The sequence below is a fragment of the Chiloscyllium plagiosum genome, unplaced genomic scaffold, assembly GCF_037043375.1.
Source record: "Chiloscyllium plagiosum isolate Xiang-an unplaced genomic scaffold, Cpla_swu_hap1 HiC_scaffold_10, whole genome shotgun sequence".
NCBI lineage: Eukaryota > Metazoa > Chordata > Chondrichthyes > Orectolobiformes > Hemiscylliidae > Chiloscyllium > Chiloscyllium plagiosum.
Window position 1 is genome coordinate 37351030 of NW_028270148.1, and position 20899 is coordinate 37371928.

At 43.2% G+C, this 20899-nt stretch overlaps 1 protein-coding gene across 2 annotated transcripts in view; it reads left to right on the forward strand.

Moving 5' to 3' along the window:
• The window catches only part of LOC122552746 (protein kinase C epsilon type), a 598788-nt gene that overhangs the window by 563100 nt on the left and 14789 nt on the right, over positions 1-20899 (forward strand). For both annotated transcript variants that reach the window (XM_043695660.2, XM_043695661.2), the window contains 2 exons: positions 2908-3096; positions 16016-16162. In XM_043695660.2, coding sequence (XP_043551595.1) covers positions 2908-3096; positions 16016-16162 — 336 coding nt within the window. The remainder of the gene's footprint in view (positions 1-2907; positions 3097-16015; positions 16163-20899) is intronic.

Sequence of the window (20899 nt, forward strand, 5' to 3'; positions counted from 1 at the left end):
CAGTTTCTTTTCCGGTTTTGATCTAGCCTGTACCATCCTTCCGCATAAAGGTATGAGGAAATGTCTTTCACCGAGAGGGCGGTCAGTGTCTGCAATTCACTGCTCAGTTTGGTGGCTAAGGTGAGAACCCTGAACTCATTTAAAAGGAATTTGATCTGCACCAGAAACACGGTAACCTGCAGGACTACAGACCCAGTGCTGAAAAGTGGGATTAGACTGGGTGGTTAGTTTGGTCAGCTGGCACAGCTGAATGGCCTCCTTCTGTGCTGTAACATTTCTATGATCTTGTAAGCTGAATTGACCTGAGTTTTCAGCGCCCACCCAGCCTGAGTTATGTCGGGTTGCTGGGAGGTAGTGGCCTGGGCACCTGTCCTCTTTAATGTGCTACCCCTCTAGCACTGAAAACACTCCGTAGAATTCAGCCCAATGTTCTTCATTTACTGTTACTTACAAAAAATTTCCATAGAAGTCAGAAGAATGTAGGAGCACAGAATTCTGTTTCTGATGGGTCTTAAACGAACTGTTCTTGACTCAGCAGCTATGATAATAGTTTAGTCAGACTCAATATACTCAGACTCAGTATGCAGACAGTATGCAGATTCCTGATGATGGACTTTTGCCTGAAACGTCGATTTTCCTGCTCCTCGGATGCTGCCTGACCTGCTGTGCTTTTCCAGCACCACTCTAATCTAAACTCTGGTTTCCAGCATCTGCAGTCCTCACTTTTGCTCAGTATGCAGACAGACAACCTGGGTTCTCACTCCTCCTCATGATTCACAAACTTTTCTCCGAACGTGGGCATGTAGGTGCCTAATTTGGAGTAGCAGATATACTAAGACATTCAAACTCTGTGGTCACTTGAATGGGCACCTGAGACTTACTCATGCCTCAGGATGATACCTGAGTATGAGAAATACTCATGTATAAAGCATGGAAAATGTTTAGACCAGTTAATATACACCTCTATATGCATAATTTTAAATGTTTCAACATATAATTTAGATTTACAAGGATGTTGCCAGGGTTGGAGGGTTTGAGCTACAGGGAGAGGCTGAACAGCTGGGGCTATTTTCCCTGGAGTGTTGAAGGCTGAGGGGTGACCTTATAGAGGTTTACAAAATTATGAGGGGCGTGGATAGAGTAAATAGGCAAAGTCTTTTCCCTGGGGTCAGGGAGTCCAGAACTAGAGGGGATAGGTTTAGGGTGAGAGGGGAAAGATATAAAAGGGACCTAAGGGGCAGCTTTTTCATGCAAAGGGTGGTACGTGTATGGACTGAGCTGCCAGAAGAAGTGGTGGAGGCTGGTACAATTACAACACTTAAAAAGCATCTGGATAGGTATATGAATAGGAAGAGTTTAGAGGGATATGGGCCAAGTGCTGGCAAATGGGACTAGATTAATTTAGGATACTGGTCAGCATGGACAAGTTGGACCGAAGGGTCTGTTTCCAAGCTGTACATCTCTATGATTCAATGACACTATCTATATGTTCTGAAGAAAATATTCCATTTGTAGCACGGATTTCACTTACTGGAGGGTAAAATATAACTTTGCTACTTGTATAAACATGCAGGAGCAGAGTGGCACCTCCCCCCTTCTCTCCCCCCTTCCAAATATTCAAGCCATTGACGTCAATATGTTCTATTTCGTAAAGTCAGTTGAAAAAGATTACAACCAATCTTCACACATTATACACCATCTAACTCAACACCACAGTTTCAGTCTGTGTTTTTTTTTGCAGTCTGTGTTTACTTATAATTTTTTCACATGGCGAGTTCACCCTCAAAAGCGCTGAATACGGGTCTTTGAGAGCATTATTTGAGCATTGCTCACAATGGCTCACCAATGATAAGAATTCCCTTTTTGAACAAATTTCTTCATCCGCTGCTGCAGGAGGCTTCAGTGAATACTTAGCTAATGCCCAATCCCTGCTCTCCACCACAGGGAAAGTCATTGCAAGAATCGCCCTCAATCTCCTTCTCCTCATGGCTGAAAAGCTCCTACCAGCGTCACAATGCAGATTCTGTCCATTAAGAGGCACAGGGAAACTGATCGTCACTGCAAGGCAAGTCAAAGAAAAATGCAGAGAACTGCAGAGATCTCTATACATGGCCTTTTCCCAACTCATAAAGACTTTTTCACTGGTCAACCAGGAGGGATCATGGATCATCCTCCACACATTTGCCTGCCCACACAAATTCATCACTAGCCTCTCCCTAATGACATGGAAGGTGCGATCTTCAGTAGCAGACCCACCGTTGATCCAATCTGAGTGTTAACTCGCATTAGGCCAGGCTCTGTTACCGCACCAGTGCTCTTATCCATCTTCCTCTTTGTAGACCTCCATCCCATCTTGCTGAAGTCCCACTGCCAGAGTAGAACTATTCCAAAGAATGAGTGGGAAACAGCTCACCCAACATGGTTCTGCACTGGAGACAATGATCTGCCATCAGATTGTACTTTGGAGATGATATTTGCTTGTGCACACATTCAGGGGAATAACATTGTTGATATATTAATGGAGATGAACGAAAGAATGAAACTTACACTAAAGGGCCAAAAGACAATTAAACACAATTAATGTACAATCAATGACTGCCACTTTTCTCACACCTGAGCCCTAGTTGAATTTCACCACGATATTTGGAAATGTCATTAGTAGTTTATGATTAGTGTAATATATGCTAACAATAGCTAGAGAGGTATTTGAAGTGGTAAATTATAAAAACTGTCTATTTGTGGCCATCTTGGAAAATTCAGACAAAATGCTGGAAGCTTGAGCCATGAATGTTACGTATCAGGGAAGTGGCTGGAGGGTAAACATTCTTTAAGTATTGGTCTAAAATAAGTAGTGAATTGAATCAGCTGAGCAGCATTTCTTTAACATCTGCTTGCATTTCCGAATAGATCCTACAAGAATTAGAGTATGGCCCTTCAGTGGACTGGTGGGCTTTGGGGGTCCTGATGTACGAGATGATGGCTGGTCAACCACCTTTCGAGGCGGACAATGAAGATGACCTTTTCGAGTCTATTCTGCACGACGATGTGTTGTACCCGGTCTGGCTCAGTAAGGAAGCAGTCAGCATTCTGAAAGCGGTGGGTTCACCACATCTTTTACTGCCCAATTTCTCCTTACTCCTCCCCCAACCAGCCGTTACTTTGCTTTGAATGAGCTGCAATTAAAACTGGATTTATTAACTTGTAGTATCCACCAGTGGGAGTTGAAACACAGTTCATAATGTCATAGCTAGGACAGGAGGGCTTGGGATAAATTACACAACTTGTGGGAAAAGGACAGAATGTTTTGTGATGTGTATATGTTTATACTGGCTTATATTTATACAGCAGAGAAATCTGTTCTTCCCAACTTATTAAATGCCACAAACATTTTGCTGCCAGCTGGTGTAAAAAAAGTTTTGACATATTTTATCCAACTATTCCAACTAATGACTTAGCAGCAAATAAGGCATTGGGATTAATTATTATGAATTCTGATCATCTGTGAACTCTAACCCTCTATCTAATACTTGAATACTATAATTCTTGTGATCAAGTATTGTTATTACTTTGTGTTCAAACCTGAACTTCACATTCCAGTTTACATTCTTTATTCTACCTCAAACTTGTGGAAAATTGAGTGAGAAAAACATGGAAAAAGAGAGTGGGTGGTGACCTAAGAGAAAAGAGGATGAAGAGAAGAGAAACGACAGTGAGAAATTGTTAGTGGCTTTGAAAGTACATTTTAAGATAAACTTCAGGAATGGGGTTCCTTACGATTACATTTAAGATGATTGATCCAAAAAGTGGGCCATGGGAAGGATTGCATCATGATGGTCAATTTACCGATTAACAACTGTGCCTCCTCCATTTCAACCTGGGCCTTCCACTAGGGGGCCCAAGCACCTGCCTGAATCCGGCAGCAGCCCCTTGAAGCAATGAAAACGTTTTGATGTCGAATCTAGTGAACCGAGTTGAGTGGACCATGTGCAATAAATGCTCCCTTTAAAACTGTTGGTCAAGAGGAAGATGACCCAAGGCTTTAGGCCTGAAATTATTTTGTACAGTGCAACTTGTTGTCATCCAGGCCAATCTTCAACCCACCCAATACTAAGCTGGTCCAGAGCTACAAACTGCAGCAGGATACCCTTTTAGAGTACTCACTTCACCAGTAGATTTTTATGCATTAACTGGGGCATTCAAAACTTAACATCTAACTCCAGATCACCAGTGACATAATTCAGAGATGCCGGTGTTGGATTGGGGTGTACAAAGTTAAAAATCACACAACACTAGGTTATAGTCCAACAGGTTTAATTGGAAGCACACTAGCTTTCGGAGCACTGCTCCTTCATCAGGTGGTAGTGCTAGTGTGCTTCCAATTAAATCTGTTGGACTATAATCTGGTGTTGTGTGAATTTTAACCAGTGACATAGATTGTGATGCCCTTAAAAATGTCAAAGTCTAAACACTTGACTGATTGCTTGATTTATTGTACCGAGGTACAGTGAAAATCTTTGTTTAAGGGCAGTACAGGCAGATCATAGTAAGCAATGACGTACAGATCAAAAGATTTAGATGGAGGCATACAGGTAATATTGCACAGAGTATACAAGAGAGATCAACATTAGCAAGGTCAGCATTATTTGAGGCTAGAAAGTCCATTCAGTAGTCAAATAACAGCTGGGAAGAAGCTTATGCCCGAAACGTCGATTCTTCTGCTCCTTTGATACTGCCTGACCTGCTGCGCTTTTCCAGCAACACATTTTTCAGAAGCTGTCCATAAACCTACTTGTCCAAGTGTTCAGACTTCTGATGTTCTGCCTGATGGAAGACTTGTGGGAGATCATTATCAGGGTGCAAAGGGTCTTTGGTGATGTTGGCAGCCTTTCCACAACAGCAAGCCATGTAAATGGAGTCAATGGATAGAAAGCTGGCTTCCGTGATGGTCTGGGCTATGCACACAACCTTCTGCAGTTTCTTAGGATTCTGGGCAGAGTAGTTGCCATACTAGGCCGTTATGCAACCGGACAGTATGCTTTCAGTTGTGCATCTGTCGAAGATAGCGAGGGCCCTTATGGACATGCCAAATTTCCTGAGCTGCCTGAGGAATAAGAGGCAATGTTGTGCCTTCTTGACTGTTGCATCTATATGGGAAGACCAGGATAGGTTGTCGGTTATTGTCACACCGAGGAACATGACGTTGTCCACCCTTTCAATCTCAGTTTTAACATCACATATTCCAGAACACATGAAGCGAAAATGTTTGGTGACCTCCATCAAATATGTCCTTTCTCCATCCAGTTTATACTGCTCCCTTAGAAAGAAATCATAATCACCTTAACATTGGTCAATGTGGCATGAATTACCATGGAAGCCATTAAAGCAAACAGTATAAATAGTTCACTAAATAATTAAATGCATTTCTGGGCAAGAGAATGAGGTCTGATAAGAAGGTAAATTGATGAGATTAAGATCTATGGAAAGTATTTACATTTCAGGTTAATGACCTTCCATTAGAGTTCTGCCAAAAAGACATAGACCTGAAGCTTTGGAGGGAATTTAACAACCACAGCAAGGATAGCCATCTCTTGGCTGGAAAACAGCTGGAAGTCCCATAATGGTCATTGTCGGGAGGCCCGATCAAGTCTCACTGTCGGGTTTCCTTATTTCATGAAAAAGAATGTTTGATTCATCTGAATGGCCTGCTTATGTTGGAGCAGTTAAAGGGAAAGGATCAGTTAATTGTATATATGCCATTTTGGATAAAATTAATTTGTATCACTGGCGTCCAAGATAATCTTCAAATTTTTATTCAATTTGTTTCTCTTAAAACAGGTTTCCAGCATACTTTGATCTTGATGACCTGCTCTTTCATTTTCCTTTATTTGTACACATTTCCTTCATGGTCTTTTCATTTATCACCCTTTAACACTATTTTCCCCTGTATTTCCACACTTGTACTTCTATTGATATGTTTTTTCCTAGTGTCCATTTGATGGAATAGCAGCCTTCTCTGTCTGAAGGAATGGCAACCTTCTCCATCTGAAGGAATGGCAGCTTTCTCCATCTGAAGGAATGGCAGCCTACTCCATCTGAGGGAAATGCGGCCTTCTCCGCCTGAAGGAATGGCAGCCTTCTCTGTCTGAAGGAATGGCAGCCTTTTCCGTCTGAAGGAATGGCAGTCTTCTCCATTGAAAGGAATGGCAGCCTTTTCCGTCTGAAGGAATGGCAGCCATCTCCGTCTGAAGGAATGGCAGTCTTCTCCGTCTGAAGGAATGGCAGCCTTTTCCGTCTGAAGGAATGGCAGCCTTTTCCGTCTGAAGGAATGGCAGTCTTCTCCATTGAAAGGAATGGCAGCCTTTTCCGTCTGAAGGAATGGCAGTCTTCTCCGTCTGAAGGAATGGCAGCCTTTTCTGTCTGAAGGAATGGCAGTCTTCTCCATTGAAAGGAATGGCAGCCTTTTCCGCCTGAAGGAATGGCAGTCTTCTCCGTCTGAAGGAATGGCAGTCTTCTCCGTCTGAAGGAATGGCTATCTTCTCCGTCTGAAGGAATAGCAGCCTTCTCCACCTGAAGGAATGGCAGCCTTTTCCGTCTGAAGGAATGGCAGTCTTTTCCGTCTGAAGGAATGGCAGCCTTTTCCGTCTGAAGGAATGGCAGCCTTCTCCACCTGAAGGAATGGCAGCCTTCTCTGTCTGAAGGAATGGCAGCCTTCTCCGTCTGAAGGAATGGCAGCCTTCTCCACCTGAAGGAATGGCAGCCTTCTCTGTCTGAAGGAATGGCAGCCTTCTCCACCTGAAGGAATGGCAGCCTTCTCCGTCTGAAGGAATGGCAGCCTTCTCCACCTGAAGGAATGGCAGCCTTCTCCGTCTGAAGGAATGGCAGTCTTCTCTGTCTGAAGGAATGGCAGCCTTTTCCGTCTGAAGGAATGGCAGCCTTCTCTGTCTGAAGGAATGGCAGCCTTCTCCGTCTGAAGGAATGGCAGTCTTCTCTGTCTGAAGGAATGGCAGCCTTCTCTGTCTGTAGGAATGGCAGCCTTCTCCGTCTGAAGGAATGGCAGCCTTCTCCGTCTGAAGGAATGGCAGTCTTCTCTGTCTGAAGGAATGGCAGTCTTCTCCGTCTGAAGGAATGGCAGCCTTCTCCACCTGAAGGAATGGCAGCCTTCTCCGTCTGAAGGAATGGCAGTCTTTTCCGTCTGAAGGAATGGCAGCCTTCCCACCTGAAGGAATGGCAGCCTTTTCTGTCTGAAGGAATGGCAGCCTTCTCTGTCTGAAGGAATGGCAGCCTTTTCCGTCTGAAGGAATGGCAGCCTTCCCGCCCGAAGGAATGGCAGCCTTTTCCGTCTGAAGGAATGGCAGCCTTCTCTGTCTGAAGGAATGGCAGCCTTCCCGCCTGAAGGAACGGCAGCCTTCTCCGTCTGAAGGAATGTCAGCCTTTTCCGTCTGAAGGAATGGCAGCCTTCTTCGCCTGAAGGAATGGCAGCCTTCTCTGTCTGAAGGAATGGCAGCCTTTTCCGTCTGAAGGAATGGCAGCCTTTTCCGTCTGAAGGACTGGTGCCTTCTCTGTCTGAAGGAATGGCAGCCTTTTCCGTCTGAAGGACTGGCAGCCTTCTCTGTCTGAAGGAATGGCAGTCTTCTCTGTCTGAAGGAATGTCAGCCTTCTCTGTCTGAAGGAATGGCAGCCTTTTCCGTCTGAAGGAATGGTGGCCTTCTCCACCTGAAGGAATGGCAGTCTTCTCTGTCTGAAGGAATGGCAGCCTTCTCTGTCTGAAGGAATGGCAGCCTTCTCTGTCTGAAGGACTGGCAGCCTTCTCCATCTGAAGGAATGGCAGCCGTCTCCGTCTGAAGTAATGTCTGCCTTCTCCGTCTGAAGGAATATCTGCCTTCTCTGTCTGAAGGAATGGCAGCCTTTTCCGTCTGAAGGAATGGCGGCCTTCTCCGCCTGAAGGAATGGCAGCCTTTTCCGTCTGAAGGAATGACAGCCTTTTCTGTCTGAAGGAATGGCAGCCTTCTCTGTCTGAAGGAATGGCAGCCTTCTCCGTCTGAAGTAATGTCTGCCTTCTCCGTCTGAAGGAATGTCTGCCTTCTCTGTCTGAAGGAATGGCAGTCTTCTCCGTCTGAAGTAATGTCTGCCTTCTCTGTCTGAAGGAATGGCAGCCTTTTCCGTCTGAAGGAATGGCAGCCTTTTCCGTCTGAAGGAATGGCAGTCCTCTCCATTGAAAGGAATGGCAGCCTTTTGCGTCTGAAGGAATGGCAGCCTTCTCTGTCTGAAGGAATGTCTGCCTTCTCCGTCTGAAGGAATGGCAGCCTTTTCCGTCTGAAGGAATGGCAGCCTTCCCGCCTGAAGGAATGGCAGCCTTTTCCGTCTGAAGGAATGGCAGCCTTTTCCGTCTGAAGGAATGTCTGCCTTCTCCGTCTGAAGGAATGGCAGCCTTTTCCGTCTGAAGGAATGGCAGCCTTCCCGCCTGAAGGAATGGCAGCCTTCTCTGTCTGAAGGAATGGCAGCCTTCCCGCCTGAAGGAATGGCAGCCTTCTCCATCTGAAGGAATGTCAGCCTTCTCTGTCTGAAGGAATGGCAGCCTTTTCCGTCTGAAGGAATGGCAGCCTTCTTCGTCTGAAGGAATGGCGGCCTTCTTCATCTGAAGGAATGGCAGCCTTTTCCGTCTGAAGGGATGGCAGCCTTTTCCGTCTGAAGGAATGGCAGCCTTTTCCGTCTGAAGGAATGGCGGCCTTCTCCGCCTGAAGGAATGGCAGTCTTCTCTGTCTGAAGGAATGTCAGCCTTCTCTGTCTGAAGGAATGGCAGCCTTCTCTGTCTGAAGGAATGGCAGCCTTCTCCATCTGAAGGAATGGCAGCCTTCTCCGTCTGAAGTAATGTCTGCCTTCTCCGTCTGAAGGAATATCTGCCTTCTCTGTCTGAAGGAATGGCAGCCTTTTCCGTCTGAAGGAATGGCGGCCTTCTCCGCCTGAAGGAATGGCAGCCTTTTCCGTCTGAAGGAATGGCAGCCTTTTCCGTCTGAAGGAATGGCAGCCTTCTCTGTCTGAAGGAATGGCAGCCTTCTCCGTCTGAAGTAATGTCTGCCTTCTCCGTCTGAAGGAATGTCTGCCTTCTCTGTCTGAAGGAATGGCAGCCTTTTCCGTCTGAAGGAATGGCAGTCCTCTCCATTGAAAGGAATGGCAGCCTTTTCCGTCTGAAGGAATGGCAGCCTTCTCTGTCTGAAGGAATGGCAGTCTTCTCCGTCTGAAGTAATGTCTGCCTTCTCCATCTGAAGGAATGTCTGCCTTCTCTGTCTGAAGGAATGGCAGCCTTTTCCGTCTGAAGGAATGGCAGCCTTTTCCGTCTGAAGGAATGGCAGTCTTCTCTGTCTGAAGGAATGGCAGTCTTCTCTGTCTGAAGGAATGGCAGCCTTCTCTGTCTGAAGGAATGGCAGCCTTCTCCATCTGAAGTCTTTGGCTTTGGTTTTGAAGAAGTGTGAAACATTAACACAGTTTCTCTGTCCACAGATGCTGCCAGACCTGCTGAGTTCCTCCAGCTGTCTCTGTGCTTGTTTCAGATTTTCAGCATCGGCAGTATTTTGCCTTGATATTTCGCCCCTATCTTTACAATTGCAAACTGATTCACAGTCAGCTGGGTCGCTATAGCTTCCCTGGACTTACCTTTCTGCAGTGTTGAGATGCTTTGTTGATTTATTGCCAAATCAAGTACTCAACTTTAAAGAAAAACAAGAACTGAGATGCTAGAATTCAGAAATAAAACCAGTAATTGCTGGAGAAACACAGCAGGTCTGGCAGCATCTGTGGAGAGAAAGCGGAGTTAATATTTCGAGTCCAGTGACCCTTCTTCAGAACAAATACTCAACTTCCTTCTGTCATCAGATGCATTGCTTTAAATAGAAGCATGAAAACTCCGAAAGATGTTGCCTCACACTGGATTATGGTTCAAAAAATTCAAAATACTAACTGATATATTTCTTAACATTCTACTCTTCAGATTTAAATGAATAAAATACATGCCAGCTTGGAGGACATCAGGGCCCATCCCATGCTCAGCCAATGTCTTTCCCAGTGTATGCATGCACACACAGAGTTATTGGATAGTGATCTGGGACCCGAGCCCTTGCTAATGTTTAATCCTCCATATCTCAGAGGTGCAAGGTTCAATGGTAGTGGCCCTACTACTACCCAAACTGAGATGAGTTAATGCAGTAAACACAGAACATTGATCCTTGGAACTTTTCTAGTCTATGTGGCTCCTCAGCTTACTAGGTAATACATTAAAATAAAACCTGTTTAAAATTTCACCTTGAAGAATTACATTTTCTCTAAAGTTTCCGCCTATTTCTTGTTGGTCGGCTATGGATCCCCTTACAAGTTGCATCTGGAAAGTGCTTACGCCTCAGCGCACAAAAAATGAATTGTTCAAAAGGGAGAGGAACTGAGATAATGAATGATCTAACCATTAATGTACATCTCGTTTTTACCAGTTCACTCACCTGTCTCAAACTTCTGGAATAATTGATAGTTACGTTAGAATGATGTATGTAGAAAGCGGGAAAACACTGTTTTAGGAAACAAAAAGAGGAAGGAAAGCTTCTGTGGCGACTCAACAGCAGCATTTTTCATTTTCACCAAACTGAACAAATAAAATACATATTGGCTGCAAAAAGCAAATGAAAGAACAAGTGGATCTCCAGATGATTTTCCTTTTATTAATGCTAATCAGTTTTCTCGATATTCTCAGAACTTCTTCATTAAGGTACTCACCCAAATTCAAGGAAGTCATATTTGAATTGATTCCTGTGCATAACGCCTCACGAGGGTAGTGCACTGAAAATCAAGCCCTGCTATTCCCACAGTCATCACAAATGTTAAAAAGAAGTTACCAAAATATGCAAATTCACCAATTTATCTGTCAGTCTCTGGTTAACAGAAATAATGGACCAGGCTTCTTTACGTAAATCCTTTATAACCACAATTATGAACGACTGTGAACTGTTGGCATATAATTCTACTAGTTAGTAAACTCCCTGATGCACATACAGAAACACACAGACAAATATGAGTCGCTTCAGGTATTTTACTTGAGAAGAAGTGAGACACACCACCTCCTCTCACAGAGGTCAGTGTGCATCTCAACGTGTCATTCACATCCAGAGCTGTTCTGCTACCTAGGAACCAATCCGAGAGTTGGACACAATCGCTAAGCCAATCAGCTGTATATTGCCGGCCAAATCTCAATTTTGCATATACCCATGGTACCGGCTTGTCTACAAACAGCTTCCTATACTGTTTGAACAAAGCAGCAGTGGAAGCACTACACTCAAAACCGTTCAGTAATCTGATTTTAAAAGTGCAACCATTGTTTCCACAATCACTTGTTTTTAAAAAGTCATTATTCCATTTCAGTCCATGCTCAAAAATACAGGAAGTAAAATTACTGTCTTTACATCTGAATCTCACTTTTTATATCTGGTGTCATTTAATAGCAATACATAGAGTCATAGAAATGTATAGCATGGAAACAGACACTTCAGTCCAACCCGTGCATCCCAACACAATCTAGTCCCACCTGCCAGCACCCGGCCTATATCCCTCCAAACCCTTCCTATTCATATACCCATCCAAGTGCCTTTTAAATGTTGCAATTGTAGCAGCCTCCAACACTTGCTCTGGCAGCTCATTCCATACCCGTACCACCCTCTTGCGTGTAAAAGTTGCCCCTTAGGTCTCTTTTATATCTTTCCCCTCTCACCCTAAACATATGCCCTCTAGTTCTGGACTCCCCGACCCCAGGGAAAAGACTTTGTCTATTTATCCTATCCAGGCTCCTCATAATTTTGTAAACCTCTATAAGGTCACCCCTCAGCCTCCAACACTCCAGGGAAAACAGCTCTAGCCTGTTCAGCCTCTCCCGATAGCTCAAATCCTCCAACCCTGGCAACATCCTTGTAAATCTTTTCTGAACCCTTTCAAGTTTCACAACATCTTTCCGATAGGAAGGAGACCAGAATTGCATGCAATATTCCAACAGTGGCCTAACTAATATCCTGTACAGCCGCAACATGACCTCCCAACTCAATTCTCTGACCAATAAAGGAAAGCATGCCAAACACTTTCTTCACTATCCTGTCTACCTGCGGCTCCACTTTCAAGGAGCTATGAACCTGCACTCCAAGATCTCTTTGTTCAGCAACACTCCCTAGGCCCTTACCATTAAGTGTATAAGACCTGCTAAGATTTGCTTTCCCAAAATGCAGTACCTCACATTTATATGAATTAAACTCCATCTGCCACTTCTCAGCTCATTAGCCCATCTGGTCAAGATCCTGTTGTAATCCGAAGTAACCCTCTTCGCTGTCCACTATACCTCCAATTTTGGTGTCATCTGCAAATTTACTAACTGTACCTCTTATGTTCACATCTAAATCATTTATGTAAATGACCAAAAGTAGAGGACCCAGCACCAATCCTTGTGGCACTCCACTGGTCACAGGCCTCCAGTCTGAAAAACAACCTTCCACCACCACCCTCTATCTTCTTCCTTTGAGCCAGTTCTGTATCCAAATGGCTAGCTCTCCCTGTATTCCGTGAAATCTAACCTTGCTAACCATTCTTCATTGAGGAACCTTGTCAAATGCCTTACTGAAGTCCATGTAGATCACATCTACTGCTCTGCCCTCATCAATCCTCTTTGTTACTTCTTCAAAAAACTCAATCAAGTTTGTGAAACATGAGTTTCCACGCACAAAGCCATGTTGCCTATCCCTAATCAGTCCTTGCCTTTCTAAATACATGGCATCCTGTCCCTCAGGATTCCTCCAACAACTTGCCCACAACTGACGTAAGGCTCACTGGTCAATAGTTCCCTGGCTTGTCCTTACCACCCTTCTTAAACAGTGGCACCACGTTAATCCACCTCCAGTCTTCCGGAGCATGCGGAGGAAATCCACACAGACACGGGGAGAATGTGCAAACTCCACACAAACAGTCACCTGAGGTGGGAATTGAACCTGGGTCCCTGGCGCTGTGAGGCAGCAGTGCTAACCACTGAGTTAAAACCCTTTGGATTCTCCTTAATTCTATTTGCCAAATTGTTAAAGTGAAATATGTCCAGTCAGTTGCATTTTAGTAGGTGACAAACTTACTCAAAGGATCCATTTTATGGCACCATTTATCACTGCTTTTATCATTATGGCTCCAAGTGGCAATTCTCTGACTACAGAACAACCTCGATTATCTGAACGAGACGGCCAGGGAATATTTTGATTGGATAACTGATACTTCGGGTAACTGATCTGATTGTAAACAAAGGAAGTATTGAGATCTTGTTCGGATAATCTGAAATTCAGATAATTGATGTTCAAATAACCGAGGTTGTTCTGTACTACTGTTTTCCCTCATGAAGGCAAAAAGAGTCGTTGTTTGGAAGACATTTTCCCTCTTCTAAGTGAGCAAACATTGTGTCGTTCTGGTGACTTTGCAAAAGTACAGTTGTAATATCACTCTGGCAATTTTGTTTGGTTTTACACGTAATCCTGAGAGCCAAATGAAACCAAGGATATGCAGTTTTCATTTCAGGGGCACGTGATTACAATGGTGATCTACTTGTCTAACTGAGACTGCTTTCAAAGCAATTTTCTAAAGTCTTTATCAATCAACGCTCTTTTTTCCCTGAAAGAGTTTTCTTTGGAGCTTTACTGGCTTTTACTGTGTTATTCACAATCCTACAATTAACAAAGTATGAGTTAATATTACGCACAGAAGTTGCCACAGTAACTGCAGAGTGTTGAGTCCTTGTAGCTTTTGTTGTCTAGCTTCTGTTGGTTGTATAGGTAGAGAACAGGAAGAGGCACTGGAACTAAGTAGATGACTGGGGAGATTTATTTTTGTATGCTAGCTGGGGATTTGAATTGGAAGGTTTGGTTTCCTAACATTGTGCGGCTTGACTTTGATCTTGGATTATAACACACAATGTTGTCCATGCTGTCTCCAAATAGCTTGGACAAAGAAAAGTAGCTAACTTATTTCTAAATTATGTAACAAACCACTTTGCAGAAGTGACGAAATCACCATGTTCAAGAGGTATAAACAGATAGATTCAGATTTTTAATCGCCTTACATGAAATGAGTCACGAGTAATTATAGAAACTCAAGCCCAATTCCACTTCGGGTATAAGTCCTCACCAAATGCCACCCCAGCTCTATCGTATGGGAGCTGTACTCAGCTGCAGCCTGCGCTCAGCATTTCACTCAACAAAATCAGGAATCGAATAGACTTTGTTTCAAACCTGCTTCCCGAAAATAATGTCAAACCACAAAATATTTAGTAGAAAATGTATTTATAATTATTAAAGTGGAATTATGAAAGTTAATCTAGCACAAAACGGATTCTAAATATTGGCTTCGAAAAGTTTAAAAAAGATGACACGCAAACTAACTGACTAGCTATTTACATGTAGATACGATGAAATCATCAGTTCGGCTTCATTGCAGCCTTCTCATATGTTTAATTTAAAATCACTTTTACTGGGAAGAAATGAGCATTTTATACAGTCTGAAACATGTTCTGTTGTGGAGGACTTATTGAATATGAATGTGTCTGTGCTACCTTTTCATGAGTAGAACATAAGATTGAATCAAATCCATCTTGGGCAATGAAAGTCTCCTTCCTTTACCAGCTTTGAGGGTTCATCGTCAAACTAATTTTAGATCATCTCAACCAAGCTCTTAGTGGTTCCAGTCTATAGTATAGAGTTGATCATTCCTCAAAAATAAGTCTGATCAAATCATTAGTAGGCGAATTGTAGATCAGCTAAAGGAAGCTTATCATTTTTTCCTGTACATTTTCTCCCTTTAGTCTAGTGATCATAAAGCAAACAGCCAGCACCCAACTGAGACAAGCTCATCCAACATCAAGTCATGAGTTGTTTAACACTTTTCAACAATAAAAACAGAAAATGCTAGTTAAACACATTTGAACTTGACATTAGCTCTGTTCTTCTGTTCACAGATGCTGCCAGACTTGCCAAGTTATCGCAGCCTTGTCTGTTTTTATTTCAGATTTTCAGCATCCGCAGTACTTTGCTTTTATAAGGGCACACAATGCTTCACATAAAAACAGCCCGGTGGTTTATTTGATCTCACCATCTCTGAATACCAAACCTACTGCTTTCCCATTACAGCATCTGGTTATTTCCTAAACGAGTCAATTGTCTTGATTTCAATTATGCTTCCTGGTAATCCATTCCAACTGTCTACCACCCTCTATGTAAAGAAAAACTTCCTGGCATTTATTCTTTGAAAAGTTCCTGGTGGCCAAACATTTGTGAGGGTTGGAAACTTGTTGTCCGAAACTGAAGTGACCATCAGACTTATTGCTGAGCACACGTTTCTGAGAGCAGTTTTGAATGTATTCTCATTGGAATATTTAAATTTATGCTCAAAATCGCAAGTCCCAAATTAATTGTTTAGTTATTCTGGCAAAGTTGTTTGAACAGCCTTAACAAATTGCAGCCATTCCTATGATTCCAAGACACAATAAAACACCCTGGTGCATTTCATCTTAAAATGATCAAAGAAAGTTTCCAATTCCAAATAATATGCCTTTTAAGCCTTAGCGAAATCTGTTTCCTGCAGACATATTCTCCCCAGTAGTCCTCTGAAAAACAGAGAAGTCAGAACTTGAACTGAGAACCAGCATCTGTTAAGACGATGTATTAATCTGACTGCAAGGTCTCACTTGCTCATCTTTGCTGCTTCACCCTAAAGTTGATCATGTATGTTTGCAATTACGTAGTGTCCTCATGTTATTGTTGGCAATTTTTTAAACCAAGACTTGACATTCTCTGTACGCATTGATTTCAGACTGTGCAGCTGCCCTACTGAATTTTTACGTGTCGAGGAATGACGTCATTTTTACTGTTGTTAAACAACTGAAAATTTTTAGAAAATGGTCTACATTTTTCCAATGAAAATAACTTTAAAATTAAACAACTGGCATTTTCCTTTTTTCTGATTTCAGTTTATGACAAAGAGCCCAAATAAACGCTTGGGTTGCGTTACATCACAAGGTGGGGAGGAGGCAATTAAACAGCACCCATTTTTCAAGGAAATTGATTGGGTGCTGCTGGAACAAAAGAAAATAAAACCTCCATTTAAACCAAGGATTGTAAGTACTACCATTCAGCAGTTTATTTACAGGGAACCTCATGAAACACAACAAAATAGTTGTGCATAATTATTATTCAGCAACTGGTTTTAGATCTATGACATGCACTGGTTTGGTATTATGCGAAAAAAGGAACAGCTGGCATTCCAGAAACCCAGTGTTTCTTGCCATTGCAGGCAGTAAGCATGCACTATTAGTATGGTCAAGGTAAGTGCATTGCTCCTGTAGAAACATATCAGCAGGGCACACCTCAGTTGATGGCTAGTTTTTTGGAATAATACTGTGGCCCTCTGACACATCAGAAGAAGCCTAGGATGGACACAACAGAAATGTATAACAACAACTCATGTTTTTTTAATATTATTGATGCACCAAGTACTTCAGAGAACTCCTTAACAGCAAAATTAGATACAGAGGCACATGAGGCAAAATTACCACAAATGCCCAAAAACTTAGCCAAGAAGTGGGCTTTAAGGTGGGTCTAAAATGAAGAAATAAAGATAGAGAGTTGTAAATGTTTAGGTGGGAAATCCAGCACTTATTGCCCAAGCAGCTGACAGTGCAGCCACCACTAGTGGCACAATTACCATTAGGAATGTTCAAGAGGCTAATATAGGTATTAGATAAATGCAGATATCTTGCAGGGATTTAGACCTGGAGGACATTACAGAGAGAAAGGGAGCATGCAGGACATTGCCATGGAGGAATTTTCAAAACAAGGATCTGATTTTTGGAACCAAGACATTGCTTGATCAAGAACTAATATAGAGCACAGCGGTGAAAGTGAATACAACTTGTTCGTGGTCAGACTTGGATGGCAGATCTTTGGATGGCTTCAGGTTAATGGAGGAAGAATGTGGGAGACCATCCAGGTGTTGAATAGAATAGTTTAGAAGCAATGAATGAAAGTTTCCTTAAGAGATGAGTTGAGACAAGTACAATGTTGGGTGATATTAAAGAGCTCTAAGTGGGTGCGCTTAGTGGTAGTTATTCTGTGCAATCAGAAGTTCAAATAGACAAGCAAGAGGCTGGAAGAAGACAGCAAGGCAGGAAGCATCGGAGGTGGAGAAGTCAGTGTTTCAGTATAACCTAAGAACAGCAAGGTTGTAAATATGAATGGCTATTTTATTGCACCACGTTTCTGTTCATCCAGTAGTGGAAGGCAAAAAGTTGAATAATTTAGCAACAGTGGAGAAATCAAGGGGGATGGTGGTTAAGCAGAGCTGAGTTGTCCATTTTATGTAAAAACTAAAGTTGTGTTTTGAGATGTTAGTCCCAAAGGACAGATTGTCAATGAGAAATAAGAAGAGATCAAAGGTAGATTCTTGGGGAACCAGATAGCGCATTAAATGGCCCACTTGCATCTGGTGGTGAATAACTAAAGCAGAGTTAATGATAAAGGAGCAGGAAGGGAAGCCGTTGAAATTGATACTTTGATGGAAATGAGTAAGATTGGAATCAGGTCCAAAGTAAACCTGCAAGCTGGAAACGTATTGAAGGAGGATGGTGTGGTCAATCATGTTGAAGTCTAAAGTCAGGTCAAAAAGGTTGAGTAGCTGTTGACTACAGTCACAGTTGCAAAGGACATCATTTGTGATTTTAATAAGATCTGTTTCGATATAACATGGAGATGGAAATCTGATTTGACAAACTCAAAGATGGAGTTAAAGGTAAAATGGACACAGGTTGGGAGGCAACAATATATTCAAGGACTTTGAAGAGGTTGCTGAGGTTGCAAATAGGGTGTTATTTTACAAAGATAACATGTCCCTTTTTTTTGAGGATGGGGCTGATGATTGCAGGTATAGAGGAGCGACAATTGACAGTCTGAGGAGGGAAAGCCATGACCAATTTTAGCTGACACAGACACCAGGAGGGGAAGTTGGATGCTGTGTGGTTTAGTGAGCACAGGGCCAAGGAAGCAGAAAGCAGGAGAGAAACTAAAGAAAGAAGTACATTCAGGGCTAGGGCAGTGGAATGTTAAAATAATGGCCAGGTGGGTTGGTAGAAAACTGGGAAATTTAGGGGGGGGGTGTTCAAATGGTCACAATATTCGTGACAATTAAATCTCTTTACTTATTATTGGAGGTGAACATGGAGAAAACATGGTAGAGGAGTTTACAAAAATGGTTGGTAGTGGAGAAAAGAAGCTGGACATTTCAGAATGTTCTGCAATAATGAGTAATTTTAGCAGACAAGAGCAGAACCAGGTAGTACATTAAATGGTCCAGCTACATGCGGTGCTGAATAGCTAAAGCAGTTGTGCAACATATCCCTTCAAATCTGGATCATTTTTGGGAGCAAAGCGAGCAAAGACAAGGGCCCTATTTAGCAAATTACCACAGTGAGAGATGGTAATGGTTGTATTGGGGGTGAGGGCATCAAATGTAGAAATGAAGATGCATTGAGCAGATCTAGAACATAGAATATAGAAGAATACAGTGCAGTACAGGCCCTTCGGACCTCGATGTTGCGCCGATCCAAGTCCATCTAACCTACACTAGCCCACTATCCTCCATATGCCTATCCAATGCCCGCTTAAATGCCCATAATGAGGGAGAGTCCACCATTGCTACTGGCAGGGCATTCCATGAACTCACGACTCACTGAGTAAAGAACCTACCCCTAACATCTGTCCTATACCTACCCCCCCTTAATTTAAAGCTATGCCCCCTTATAATAGCTGACTCCATACGAGGAAAAAGATTCTCACTGTCGACCCTATCTAAACCCCTAATCATCTTGTACACCTCTATCAAGTCACCCCTAAACCTTATTTTCTCCAAAGAAAACAACCCCAAGTGCCTCAGCCTTTCCTCATACGATCTTCCTACCATACCAGGCAACATCCTGGTAAACCTCCTCTGCACCCGTTCCAGTGCCTCCACATCCTTCCTATAGTATGGCGACCAAAACTGCACACAATACTCCAGATGCGGCCGCACCAGAGTGTTATACAACTGCAACATGACCTCAGGACTCCGGAACTCAATTCCTCTACCAATAAAAGCCAGTACGCCATATGCCTTCTTCACCGCACTATTTACCTGGGTGGCAACTTTCAAAGATCTGTGTACATGGATACCAAGATCCCTCTGCTCATCCACACTACCAAGTATCCGACCATTAGCCCAGTACCCCATCTTTTTGTTACTCTTACCAAAGTGAATCACCTCACACTTAGCTACATTGAACTCCATTTGCCACCTTTCTGTCCAGTTCTGCAGCTTCTCTATATCCCGCTGTAACCTGCCACGTCCTTCCTCACTGTCTACAACTCCTCCGACTTTCGTATCATCCACAAACTTGCTCACCCAAGCTTCTAACCCCTCCTCCAGGTCATTTATAAAAATGACAAACAGCAATGGTCCCAAAACAGATCCTTGCAGAACACCGCTAGTGACGGCACTCCAAGATGAACCTTTGCCATCAACTACTACCCTCTGTCTTCTTCCAGCCAGCCAACTCCTAATCCAAAACTCCAACTCACCCTCAATGCCATACCTCCGTATTTTTTTGCAGTAGTCTACCATGGGGAACGCCTTACTAAAATCCATATACACCACATCTACCGCTTTCCCCTCGTCCACCTCCTTAGTCACCTTCTCAAAGAATTCAATAAGGTTTGTGAGGCACGATCTGCCCTTCACAAAACCATGCTGACTATCCTTGATCACATTATTCCTATCCAGATGTTCATAAATCCTATCCCTTACAATTCTCTCTAAGATTTTGCCCACAACAGAAGTGAGACTCACCGGCCTATAGTTACTAGGGTTATCCCTACTCCCCTTCTTGAACAAGGGAACCACATTTGCTAGCCTCCAATCTTCTGGCACTACTCCTGTAGACAACGAGGACATAAAAATCAAGGCCAATGGCTCTGCAATCTCCTCCCTTGCTTCCCAGAGAATCCTAGGATAAATGCCATCAGGCCCAGGGGACTTATCTATTTTCACCCTTTCCAGAATTTCCCACACCTCTTCTCTACATACCTCAAAGCCATCCATTCTACTTAATTGTGACTCAGTATTCACATCGACAACAATGTCCTGTTCCTGAGTGAATACTGACGAAAAGTATTCATTCAGTGTCTCCCCAATCTCTTCAGCCTCCACACGCAACTTCCCACTACTATCCTTGACTGGACCTATTCCTACCCTAGTCATTCTTTTATTCCTGACATACCTATAGAAAGCCTTAGGGTTTTCCCTAATCCTACCAACTAAGGACCTTTCATGTCCCCTCCTTGCTGCTCTTAGCTCTCTCTTCAGGTCCTTCCTGGCTACCTTATAACTCTCAATCACCCCAATTGAACCTTCACACCTCATCTTTACATAGGCCGCCCTCTTCCATTTAACAAGGGATTCCAATTCCTTATTAAACCACGGCTCCCTCATACGACCCTTTCCTCCCTGCCTGACGGATACATACTTATCAAGGACACTCAATAGTTGCTCCTTGAACAAGCTCCACATATCAATTACGCCCTTTCCTTGAAGCTTACTTTTCCAAGCCACACATCCTAAGTCATGCCTCACCGCATCATAATTTCCCTGCCCCCAGCTATAACTCTTGCCCTGTAGTGCACACTTATCCCTCTCCATCACTAGAGTAAAAGTCACCGAATTGTGGTCACTGTCCCCAAAGTGCTCACCTACCTCTAATTCTAACACCTGGCCTGGTTCATTACCCAGAACCAAATCCAGTATGGCCTCACCTCTTGTTGGCCTATCT